Here is a 13165-nt window from a genome sequence, read left to right on the forward strand (position 1 = left end):
GATAACAATCACTTTTCTTAGGCAAAATAAAGATGAGGAGATAACAAGAAGTAACTTTACAAAGGGAATCATAACAAATACACCATTTGAAGTATGACATACATCATTTATTCTCACATTAAACCGCAAACATGCAGCACCTAGCAACTGAATGTAGTGATAAGGCACCAACTTGATCCTCATATTGACAACTGCTGAGCATTGGTAACTTAACAAATAACGACTGAAAACATCACCAAAATCTAACATGATCAAAGGTATGCTCAGTGGGTGTGCAGATTTTCAGAGAGCCCCACTGCTAGCCTTCAGCTCATTCCGGGCTTCAAGTGCATTCTTGTACTCTGCGTAGTGAGCTTCGCGGGCAAAGTAAGACTCCAGGTTGATCAACTGATTGAACTCTGCAAAGCTGGCCAACATGTCAAGATGGTCTTTGCTGGATCCCGACTCCTTCATCTTCGTCAACATGTTTGTCAAGGCACGAGCCGCAGTATACAGTGTTGTGGTCGAATGCAAGATGATATGGAAACCCATCTCTTTAAGCTCTTCCTGTGTGTGCAGAGGAGTAACACCTCCTTCTATCATGTTCACGACCCTGTAACCATTTGTCTGTCGAGCAATTTCTCTGAGTTCATTGTCACTTCTTGGTGCATCAACGAAGCAGGCATCTGCTCCAGCCTGTTATGTCAACCATAAGGAAATGCCTCTGTCAAGACTTCAAGAACAATGGAGAAAAGCATGGAGAAAATGAAGTGCCAGAAACTGCAACTTTGGTACTACCCAGTGCAGGTAAAGTAAGGCTAAATTGGCTGTTGTCCTTCAGCCTTTAACATTCGCCATTGATCATGAATTACCTCCATGTACAGGTTGGCCCTTGATATGGCCTCTGACAATCCGTATTTCTCTGATATAGCCCTGGCATCAGTCCGCGCAATAAGGAAGAAATCAGAGTCCCCAATGGCGTCCCTTGCTGCGGCGATCTTTGCGGCGTGTTCCTCCGCGGGTATAACCTTCAAAAAATGAACAAATCAGAGTCTGACATATTGAATTGATACTATAGTGTCATGCCAAGCTCATTTCAGAACAATGCATGAGAAGATCTATGGTTGCAGCATAGAGGAAGTTCGTAGCTAACTAACCTGCTTTCCACGCATGTGGCCTTCCCAGTTCGCACACAATTTGAAAGAAAGAACCATTAGATACTCATAATCGCAAGTTTTAAACCAAAAAATAACTTGCTGTAGAATGAATAATTTGGAGAATCAATATGACATGCCATGGGGAAGATGCTTTCTTACCACACTTCTTTGGCCAAGCTTGATCCTGAAACAGTAGCAAAAATTCACAATCAGTGAGCCAATCTCTGTGTGAATCACTAGTCAATTTTAGCACAGAAAATGCCGAATCTGTGAAAAGTACCTCGAGGAAGCAGCCAGCGGCACCTGCTGCAATCAGGTCTTGGACAGTCCTTTGCACATTGAGGGAGTTTCCACCACCAGTATCTGTCAGGAGGGTATCCAGAAAAAAGGTTACATAAAGTGGATCAATTTCTCGTCATAATACACAATAATGCAAAGTATATGAGATATCAGTACGCTATTTCAAGTATCATGACTGAATTTAATATATACCATAATAGAATAATCTAAGAAATTAGTACACTTTTGTCCTGACAGTTGCATACCTGCTACAAATGGGTTCAATTAGGCTATGAGACAGACTTAGATCGAATTCACATACAAGTTACATGGACCCCAGTTCAGATATGAGGGAACATGGACTGATCTTCAAACAGATCTTATCTGGATCAGAATTAGCTTAGCAACGGTTACCGGATTTCACCGGGATCAGCAAAAATGGTGGTATATTTTTACTGAGTTCCTTATCTGTCAATGTTTGTAGTTATTCGTCCAACTTTATGAAAACCTCAACCAGATGCGACAAAAGATGACCCAGATCCCTTTCATAATTCAGGAAAAAACAGAAGACGACAATGATTCGAACAGCATATGAAAGGGGAGAATGGGCAAACATCTGTCACCAGGCACAGACTACTGCGACCACCTTAGGGATTGAGGCTGCAGTCTTACCTTTCACCTTCGCTATACTCTTTGTTGGAACTTGAAGAGAAACTAGGATGAAGATCCCAAAGTTACTGCTAATCTCAGAAGATTTTGTCAACACAATTACTCAAAAAACTGTAGACCATTCCCAGTGGAGCCCAATTGACACTACACACAGATCAATTGAGGATCATTGCTGGTTCACTTTCTAGAGACCTAAAGACTGCCTCTACCAAATCAGATCCACCTGTCTTAACATCTGGAACTCGGATCTGATCGTGCAGCGTGAACCCGGTCGTAACAGGGACTGTCAAAATTAATCCAACCTTCTCCCATGGATGGAAATTTATCTCAGGTCCATAGATCCATATGAATCGACCCACAGAAGCTGGTCTGCAGACAACACATCCTGGTATTTTGGCGTGTACTCCAGAAGACATGGAACCCACTATGTTCCACACTCTGTTCAGATTTAGTGCAATAACCATCACTAAAGGTCACATTCTTATTCGATATGTCCTACTGTTGTGGGTAGCGATGTCATCTTTCTATCCTGGTCATAGAGTTCTCCCCACTATGCTGGGATTTCTATGCAGCTGGGCTCTCCTGAAAGCTAAGAACATGCCGACTACTTTATGCAGCTCTGCTGCATCACACTTACAGGTGAACTAGCAAAACCCTTTTCGACCATATCCCTGTCACGTTTTTCAGGTACGGTTCAGTACTTGGTTGCTAAAGACAGTTCACTGCTGCATAAAGAATATGCTACAACTCTTTCCCACACTAATTTACTCAGCTTCTGCAGCAGTATCAAAACAAAAAGTTAACAGTCAATCAAGTAGACCACAAATAATATTTTGAGATCCACTCACTACCAAGTTTTGTGGTGTTTTCTTTTTTCTATTCTCTCTTTTTCTCCCTTTCTGTTCCATTTCCAAAAAATGCATCAAGGGGAGTGCTTCTCCTGCTTCTTTGGGGTTAGGTGACCAAATTGAAGGCAATAGAGCTGTTACTTCTGCCACCAACCAGTCAAGCTGTTAAAAAAGAATTGACTAAGAGGAGAGAGGTGAAAGTACTGTAGCATTACACCTCTACACAAAGTATTACTTTCTTCCTTTTAACCGATGAATTTCCCTGTTTAAGGTGGAAAACTGTTGGTGGAAACTGTGAACTCAAATGGGTACAACCGAATTCTTACACAGGCAATAAGATTTAACTTTCCTGTGGTAAACTTTCACCTCAGTAAAATCCAGTATGAGATTCGGGTAAAAATTTTTCACCTTGTCCTTTTTCCTCTCTTTATAAATGATCAAGGGCAAAGGCGTTAAGGCCGACAGTGATACTTAGATGAGTTCGGACCCACCTGGTCCTGACGTGGAACAACGGAGACGCTAAATTGGAGGTTCGGTACGGGCATGGCTGGAGTACGACGCAGGGGCTTGACCCTTGGACGCACCAGAGTGATGACCTGCCTCTCTAAGTTCCAAGCAAGTTTATCTTCAACAGCATCAATTATTCACTTGGAGTAAATGAAGGGCAGCATGCATTATCAAATATGTGCACCATGAACTCAAGGTGCTATTAGGAAGAGAGGGGAGGGGGGAAGAGATAATCATGGTGAAAAGAGTAGCCATATATACCGGCGTCGGCGATGAATGGAATGTCGGGAGCTGAGGCGCAAATGGTCCGGGCGGCGGCTGCCATCTCCGGCGGCCTGAAACAGGTCAGTAACACCAGTGTTTCAAATGAGGCAACCAGGCGAGAAAAAGAGAGCGTCCGACGAGTTAATTTGCAGGTACAGAGAGGGAGATGACACATGTACAAAGGAGGGGGACTGGAAAATTTACGTCATGAGGCCGATGTCCGGCTTGCCGAGACGAGCGGCGGACACGGAGTAGCCGGAGATGAAGCCGGCGCTGAAGCCGGTCTTCTGGACGATGGAGGCGGAGAGCGCGTCGTAGCAACCGGGGAGGAGAACGACGCCCTCGTCGTCGATGATCCGCTGGATTCTGGTGATCCTTTCCGCCGAAGAGTCGGGGGATGAGCTCGAGGAGAAGCTCCGCCCGGCGTTGCCGGCGGCCGGAGAGAGCCACCTCGTAAGCAGTCCGGCCGGGCAGCTGCCGGCCTTCGAGCGCAGGGCAGCAGTCCTCGACAGGATTCCGGCCATCTCTCCTACTACACTCTCTCTCTCTTTCTCCCTCGCTCTCCCTTTCTCTCTTCAGGCGGTGTGGCCAGTGCAGCAGATTGCATCTCCTTTTATAGAAGAGCTCCGGGCCCCGCTGCATCTACCAGCGATGGCTGGACCCCGGCGGTGGGACCCACCACGTGAAGGTGCTTCATAATTTGTGAATATTTCCACCGCGGGGAGTTAGTCGCCTGGAACGAGGGCACCACGTCCTACCCGTACCCCTGCCTGGTGGATCCAGGAGAATCATGGATCCACGACCCGGACCCTGTAGAACCAAAAGCAAACATATATCGGACAAAAAAAAGCCTCCAACTCAGATCCGGATTCATAATAACCGCTCAGTTTGGTGAACCGGGAGACCAGCCGAGTTAAAACCAGTCATGGTGGTCATGTCATGTCCTGAATCAGCCTTTAATGAGGTCCAAGTTCAGTCGCCTTTTTATTTTATTTTATATAGCACCATGAGTATTGCAACCATCCAATGCTTTTCTTCTCTCTCTAAAATTTCACAAAAGGTGCGAATTTTGCTTCGAATTTCAGAAACTTGCCGGCGACTTTCTGAAATTAGAGGAAGGAATTTTGAAGGTTGAATTTCGTGAGCTCAGGAAGACGGACGACATTCAACTATGGACCACGTTGTGCAACATCATCCGCTGGACTTCAGCCGTCCATCGAGTGTGTCCAAGCTGTCGACATCGCCGGCGGGGTAATCTGAGCCACCTATACGCTGCCGGCCGGCCGCCGTCCACGTGTGAAAAAGCGATGGGTCCTTCTTCTCGAATACGAAACTAAAAGTGCTTGGTGTGGCCGCACATCAACGGTCAAATGAGATGGCTGGATGGTTAGGTTCCACTTTTATAATCCACAAGTCTAACGTTTGAACCTTCTACCGAAGAGCCGTACACTCAAACAAAATCATCCCATAGCTGGTTCTTTTTCTTCATGACTTTTTTTTTTTTGGTGGGTAGCGTTAGATTTGAATTCTAAGATTATAGATTTAGTGGCAAAATTTTGATGCCTATCAAGAATTTTCACTGACAAGAAAGATAAATGACCAAGAAATGCACCAAACTTTGTATGTTTCATTTTTATTTCAATGAAAATAATTTTTTGAATGATGTTGAATATGTCTCCACATTATTAAATCGAGACGAAACACTTTAAAATGTCGCTATCTACTCAAAGCTGGAGAACTTCACAAGCATCACATATTATAATTTTCATCATCTATATTTATATATATATATTCTTTGCATATAAGCAACCGGTTTAGCGAGTGACACCGCTAGAAATTTGTGGCTAGAAGGCAGTAATATGTAACAACCCAATTTTTATGTGACTTGATGTGCGCTAATGTATAATCAACTAAATAATGCGAGGAAACATATATACAAAATAAACTAAATTATGTGGGTTCAAGTGGGCAGCTGCCCACACAAGCCCTAACACTGTAAGATGTATTCAAGTCTAATGTCAAATGATATATTAATATCGTTTGGAACGCCACCAAATCTCTCAAAAACTAAATATATTCCGAACATATATCTAGAAAGTGCCAATATAAAACTTTCATCTTTTTCAATATTTTTTTAGAGTCATTGTAGCCAGAATTTTTTAGCTGAGGGACGCACCGTAAGTCGCTGACCCGAGTATGGTGTAGACTTCGCATGTGACTAAAGCCAGGTCTAAGTTAACCCCGCTATTAATATTAAGTAGTAGCCGCAAAGTTAAATATTCCCTTGGTCATATTATACATGGATGAAATATGTCATGGTCAATTCTCAACACGCAATTGGAATATTAATACACTCGATGTCACAACTCATGGACAGCTCATTTTTTTTTGAAATTTCTCTAGCGAAACACCAAAAAGGAAAATTTTCAAAAATATTCGCGGGGTTTTGGAATATTAAGCAAAAAGGTGGAGCTGCGAGAAAATTTCATTTCTTATATTATATTTTTAGATCCACCCATCAAGGACCGGTACGGCCGTAAATATGAAAAATCATAAAAAAAAAAGTCATCCAATAATTGAGCAAAGAGAAAGCCGCCTCTTTTTCTTAAGGAAAAAATTAAGAAAAGTTAATTCAATAAGTCCAGTGGCCTCAACGGCCGGACGTGATCCAATCAATTGGATCACATGGGCCTTTTGATCGTACCCCCTTGTCCTGCACTTTGTCTCGTGGACCTCATCTTCGGTCGGTGATCCAATCACTTGGTTCTCAAGATTTAATCCAAATCAAGTCTCGTTTCTTCAATGCCCTGATCCACTTGGTTGGATGTGCTTGGACTCAGTTGGTCCCAGTGCGGACCCACTAGGTCCAATAATAAAAGCATATGCGCCAAAGACCTGTCGCGCCGAGGTCCAAACCACGTTATTTCTTGATCGCGAAGCTCGCGTGATCGGACATGTGGGTCGAACTGATCTGGACCTGTTGATGCCCATAGTTTTAGATATTGGATCTGGATTGGGTCCAGTTTGCGACCTAATTTGGATTAGCAAGTTGGTACTGAAGATCCATAAATGGCGCAGCCCGCCCCCGGTTTCAATTGCGTAGTAAATTGCACCATTTTTTATTTTAAAATAAGAATAATGGTAATAATATTATTATTTAAAGAAATTTGAACCCCACCAATAAAATGATGAAGGCACTTTCTTTGCCTTTATCATTCAATGCAAATTGATCGATAAAATTGAATTAATTGGCACGTTTGTCGGGACATACCGATCTAACATCTTCCAACTAATGACAATAAAAATTTTGTTATCATTATTAATTTTATTATAATATCAATAGAATAGCTGTGCTAATGAGCAGCTAAAGCACGGATTCATATTGTAAATTTAAAAGTCGGATTCAGATGTGATATAGTTTTTGCTTTGTTCGCATTCAAATTCAAATTCGAATGCAAATATATGAACATCCGATAAATCAGATATAGTAAAAAGGTACATCTTATTGAATATGGTAATGAGCAGTTTCTAATTTTTTGGTCAAATATATAATGATAGATAACTAATTAGGTTTATACGGCGGGTTTTGCTAATTTCCCGGTGTACATATTCAATTCTAATCAAACTTCTAATGTATTTAATTGTTTTGAGTTGGAATATTTGCATCCTTAGACAAAATTCCAAGGTTTTGGAACAAAAGAGAGTGCCTTATGCAATTATTTCTTCCCCGAAGATGACGACATAAGTTCAAGTACTAATAATGGTTGCTTAGCTCACAAACTATTCACAAAATCATGACCTTGTACATGATAGACAAGAATTTAGAAGAACCAGATCAAGTAAAGATTGATATTATGAGAGGCAAGATTAACTTCCACAACAAAGTGAAACTTGACCAAGTTTGGGAATTTCAAGACTTGCACCAATTTGGCATTAGAATAAGATCTGATCAAGTTCATGATCTCATGGCAACAGGAAATATCAAATCATGTTCTTGTCAATTTTCTTTTCATATGTCATCATGAAAATGCCTTCCAACAAAACTACATGCTTGACATCTATATGAGTCTGCAATCAAGCATAATTTTTAGGTACACCTGGTGCACCTAATTAGTTTTATCATTACTTTAAACCAATCTCATTACCTCGGACTTGTCCTTCCAAGATGCTAAAGATTGTCGCGATTAGTATTAAATTATGCTGAACTGGCCAGTTCGGACTTGTTCGATGATCAGCTCAAAACTCGATCTAATTCGCTAACCAACGTATGGTTGCGACGTGTCACACACTTTCATTTTTTTATAAAAATACTTAATATTTTTCATTTTAAATTATCATATATATATGAAAATTAATATAATGAAGTTTTTGGTCAAATCAAATCGTTGGATCGGTCAATTTAGGCCGATTCGATTCAATTTTTTATTTTTTTGACGCCATTGGTCGCATTAAAAATGTCAATATTTGGTGCTTGACATGTGAGAAGCTCTTGCTCTTTCTCTCAAGGCACTCTAGTCATCAATCATCATGATGTTTCCTTCTTCATATTTCAGTAATAATCCCAGCACTGGGTCCCAATTTTTTTTGTTGTAAATGTTATTCACTTTTCTCATCATGTGATCTTGGAATAAGGTGGCTGATGTCTTCATATAGATGAAATTGTTGGTCACAAAATATTTGTGGATCTTGTTGTTGATAAGGAGCTTGAATTGTTATGTATCACATCATACAAAAAGCCAAATCTGTGTGTACCTCTTAAGAGTCACGAAAAAAATATGAACATTTTTTTACCTCTATTCTCGCCAAGGTTTGACTTAAGACCGGGCCGATAATTTTTTCTTTACTTATTGTCCCGATGACTAAGCATGCATGTGCATGTGTGTGTGTTTTGTATGTTGTAAGCGAATAAGCACAACTAACGATGCGGGGAGTTTGGTAGCACGTGTCTTGACATGTGCCTGTATGTGGTGCACATACTTCTGAGTGTGTGGTGCACATCTTCTCAGTGCTCAATAATGTTTAGAAAATGAGAAATTCCATCTAGGGGTGTCATTTTGATGTTATTCCAAAAGAAACCTCCATGTTCATAAATTTATGGATACGTGCCTAAATTTCATTGGGATCTTTTGGGACAACATGAGAAGTTCTGACCTCTTAATTTTTTTGGAAAAGAAAAATTCCCATAAATCCAATTGACCAAAAAAACTGTGCTTATTTTTTAATTCTTTTTTTTTTTTTAATTCTGTTCATGTAAAAATTGTGAAAAATATTGTTTGGCTCCCATACAAATTTTCAAAGTACTATTCACTACTCCTTAAAAAGAAAAAATTCTGACTCCTCACTCAACCTGAATGTGGTTTCCTTGAATATTCACAAACTAAAAAAGAAGAGAACATAGAAGATAGGGAGGTTGTTTAGCGGTGATTAGCAAAATAATGTGGCGCATATCAGCAAAATTGAGAAATATATGGCTCACCTTACAGCATGGTTCTCAAATGAAAGAAAAAAAACTCATAATTGGGAAAGAAGATAACATCTATATACATCTTTTCTTTGTACTAATTTTGGCTGTACATTACCCAACTTGTGAGGAACAATTGAGTAATCCAAAAGGGAAAAGGAAAATTGAAGAGCCGAGACAAAAGAGATCAGGATAAAGATCTCCTCTTAGTTTTAATTTTCCAATTTTCACTAACTTATCCAGATAAGTGTCCTAACGTTTGGCCCCTGTGGTTGTACCACAAATAGACATTTTCAGAACAACCAGTGAAGAGAAAAAACAGGATTATCCAGGATTTCCGGGAAAACTCGTCTGCAGTGATTGGCGGCGAAAATTAGACAAGGGGCTCGGGGTGTGGGACTTAGTTGGCATACAGTACTAATAAATGCTCTTTAATGAAGAACCATGTGTTGCGTTCGTTGAAATTTGCAGGATCCTGAAATCTGTCCACAAATGTCAGAAACAGACAAATTCCCAGAAAAGTAAAATTCTCAATTATCCCACGTAAAAAGAACTGGCTTCAGAAAACACCAAAATGAAGAACGACATATAATCTGCTTACTCAACACGTGTAAGTTTTCTACTGGAGAAAAAAAAAAGTAAACTTTTATCCTTGTCCGGACAACTTTCTAAATCTGAAGATTAAGTGCAGTAACTTTCTTGTTGGGCTGGTGCACCGACTAAGAAACATTCATTTTCAGAGAGAGAGAATGTGGGGGTACGGGATAAAGGATAAGTTGATAAGTCATGCTAGCTTATCACTCATTTTCTCTCTCTCACCTAGTGATTCGTATTCCAAAATTTACCTCGGTGGCATGCTATACTCACCTTCTTAGGTATCGTTTTTATGATATTGAAAAATGTGGAGCTAAAACTTAAGGGTGTCATTGTAGAGACTAAGTGAATTGGCTCGTGTGGTTCTTTCTTTCTCCCATCTCTTCCCGTCTCTCTCTCTCTCTCTCTCTCTCTCTTTCTATATATATATATATATATATATATATATATATATATATATATATACACACCCGACCACATAAAAGACAAAAACCGGATTTGCTAAAAATAATTGATAAAAGAATATGTATTAAGTTAGTCAGTCTTTTAATAACTAAAAAATGAACTATTCTTATACCATCAAAATTTTTCTATAATAGAAAAATCAAATTAAAGAAAACTTCAACTAAAACATGATTTATACTAAATTACTGTTTATGAATACGTCAAGACTGTTCAAGTTTTGTTTACAATATTTTTTAGCCCAAACTTAAGAAGTCTGGTTTGGTTTATATATATATATATATATATATATATATATATATATATAAGAAAATTAAATGGTGACTTTGGGTTTTTAGAGTCACCCAGCTATCAACCAAGTCCATTCGATCTATTATGATAAACACTTAAGAGAAAAACAAGAATAAAAAAGTGATGGACATTTTTGTCATTTAATATGAGTCCTTATCTTTTTCTTCATGTTTTTCTCTCAATCATTCATTTACATCAAATAAACGGCCTTCATTAGGTAGTTGGTTGACTCTAAACAATTAAAGTCACCATTTACTCACTTATAAAAACTGATAGGTGTTAGGCACTTACATGATAGATGAATATAAAAAACAATCTCAACCTTTGGCTTTTGCAAATAAGTGGTTGAGTAAAAAACAAAGAAAAAAAAGATGTGAACTAATGTTAAATGAAAAAAATGTCAACTTTTTTTTCTCATCGATAGTATCACAATTGGTGAAGACCAATGGTTGAAATTATTTCCTATCCTTATGACATTTAAGTGTCTCAAGTGAGATCTTCATCGACACTACCTTTCAATCTAATGTTGCACTACCTTTCAATCACGGCTGTCTGATGCAACGCAACACAACAGGTGGACATTCTTGAATGCATGGTCAAATGCATTCGATGAGTGTGTCGTGAGAGGTAAGTTTTGATGCATGTTGAAATTAATGGGCTTATTTTGGACAAACTAGGATTTTGATGTCGGAGAGAGCCAGAGAAAGGGTGGAGACAGGATAAGCTGACAAGTCATGCTGTGCCCTATCAGATCTACAGATACCCATTGAACCAACTGGAAGATGCTCACATTCTTTTGATGTGTGCATGTAGAAATGAGATTATTCTGGATAAACCAGGATTTTGTTACCACGGTTGGGCAGCACTTTGAATTGTCGAGTTCGAATTCTTTATCCCTGTGTACTGTAGGGCAGCACAAGAAGTCATGTGAGAGTAAATAGTTTTTTCCTCGCAGTAGCTGTTGGAGATGCAAGTAGAAGGTGCACGTGAAAGAGGACATGTGAACACATGGGGGAGACAGAGTTGGAGGGGCCACTGCTGACTAGAGAGAGAAAGAGAGAGAGAGAGAGAGAGAGAGAGGGCCATGGCTTGATCTGGCATAACCTTATAGGAGAAGAGGCTGACTAGAGAGAGAGAGCGAGAGAGAGAGAGATGACCTGGCATAACCCTAGAACAATTATGGAGGTTGTTTGAAACATAATGCATTTATTCTTTCCACTTTAAAATGATTATATATATATATATATATATATATATATATATATATATATATATATATATATATATATATATATATATATATATATATATATATATATATATATATATATATATATATATATATATATATATATATATATATATATAGCTTCCTCTGTGCCCATCACCCTAAGGTTCACAAAGCTTGCGTCAGGACCTATTACGGTTCAAAGGATGAAAGAACTGGGTCGTCAAAACGACCAAGCGATTTGAACCTCAGATCTTCTTAAAGTGGATATTAATTACTAAATGTTTTATTGGTAAAGGTACTTGTTTTGAAAAATTAAATACCCAAGTGTGATTTGCATGTGAATGCACTTAAATGTCAAGTTTCTTTGATATTGAAAACTACTTTCCCACAAAGTAAAAGAATCAAAGCCTATGATTTTAAAATCCCATAAATTTTTGTTTACACATTTTAAAATAATTTCTTATAAAGTATTCACAATGAGAAATAGAGGCAACAGCTTCATGACACCAGAGCCAAGATCTATCATTTTATCAATATCCATGGGCAGGTGTTGGTAACATGTGGCGATTGCTTGCACATGGACCCACAAAAAGTACATATTTAATATTGACGTGTAAAAGCAATTTTTCTCATTTACATGTTGGTGCCCCTTAAAAATTTTAAATTTATTATTAATACCCCTCAACCAAAAATTTCTGGCTCTACCCCTGATCCTTTGGACTTGAGCCCCGACCAAAGTTGTGCTTAATGAAAGATGATCAGGTTAACAATGTGAGGTGAAAAAACTCACTTTCTGCAGCCATTGATCGTCGAATCAACGGCATTCAGAGTATCTTGATCGGTGCGGCAACAAATGATCGAATTGGTGCTGGATTGCCTGGACAAGACCTCAGAGACATGGATAGCTTACAAACAAAAGATAATGTAGTGGACCAATTTCAACATGGGTCAAATCATAGTGAATTTTTGCTTTGGATATGTCCCAATCATGATAATGCTTGACATTTCACAGGTAGGAAATCTTGGTTGGCTTTGGTCTCCGCCCTCACAAGTGAAAGTCATGTTTAAGTTAGAAGCTGCAGCAGAGCTCGAAATTTTTGACTAAGGAGCACTAACACCTTAAATTATAGCTTTTAAGTAGAACCAATATATAAATAAGTATGATGTTCGTATATAAATAAACAATATAGATTGTTCTATCTAAGCAGTTGCCCTCACAAGCTCACATGTGCCTCTGCTACTGGTTCCAAGGCATAAATTTTTCACACTTAAACAAATTGGATGGGCTGAAAGTCGAACCCAGATCGAGCTTGGCGCAAATAGAAAACTGAACTTTGAAAAGTAAATCTGAACCACTTGTATCCGTAGTTCAAGAGCTATTGAACCACAATGAAGAAGATAAGCCAACTAAAGAGACTAATAG

General features: G+C 39.0%; 1 protein-coding gene across 1 annotated transcript; it reads right to left on the reverse strand.

The window, feature by feature from the left end:
• On the reverse strand, positions 1-4298 carry LOC116262592 (carboxyvinyl-carboxyphosphonate phosphorylmutase, chloroplastic-like). The gene is made up of 7 exons (XM_031642085.2): positions 3908-4298; positions 3701-3774; positions 1417-1499; positions 1296-1320; positions 1137-1156; positions 852-1007; positions 1-675 (listed from the first exon to the last, which is right to left on the reverse strand). The coding sequence occupies exons 1-7, from the start codon at positions 4225-4227 to the stop codon at positions 283-285; spliced, it is 1071 nt and encodes a 356-aa protein (XP_031497945.1). The 5' UTR covers positions 4228-4298; the 3' UTR covers positions 1-282.
• Between the last annotated feature and the right edge of the window lie 8867 nt (positions 4299-13165).

The sequence above is a fragment of the Nymphaea colorata genome, chromosome 1, assembly GCF_008831285.2.
Source record: "Nymphaea colorata isolate Beijing-Zhang1983 chromosome 1, ASM883128v2, whole genome shotgun sequence".
Classification (NCBI taxonomy): domain Eukaryota; kingdom Viridiplantae; phylum Streptophyta; class Magnoliopsida; order Nymphaeales; family Nymphaeaceae; genus Nymphaea; species Nymphaea colorata.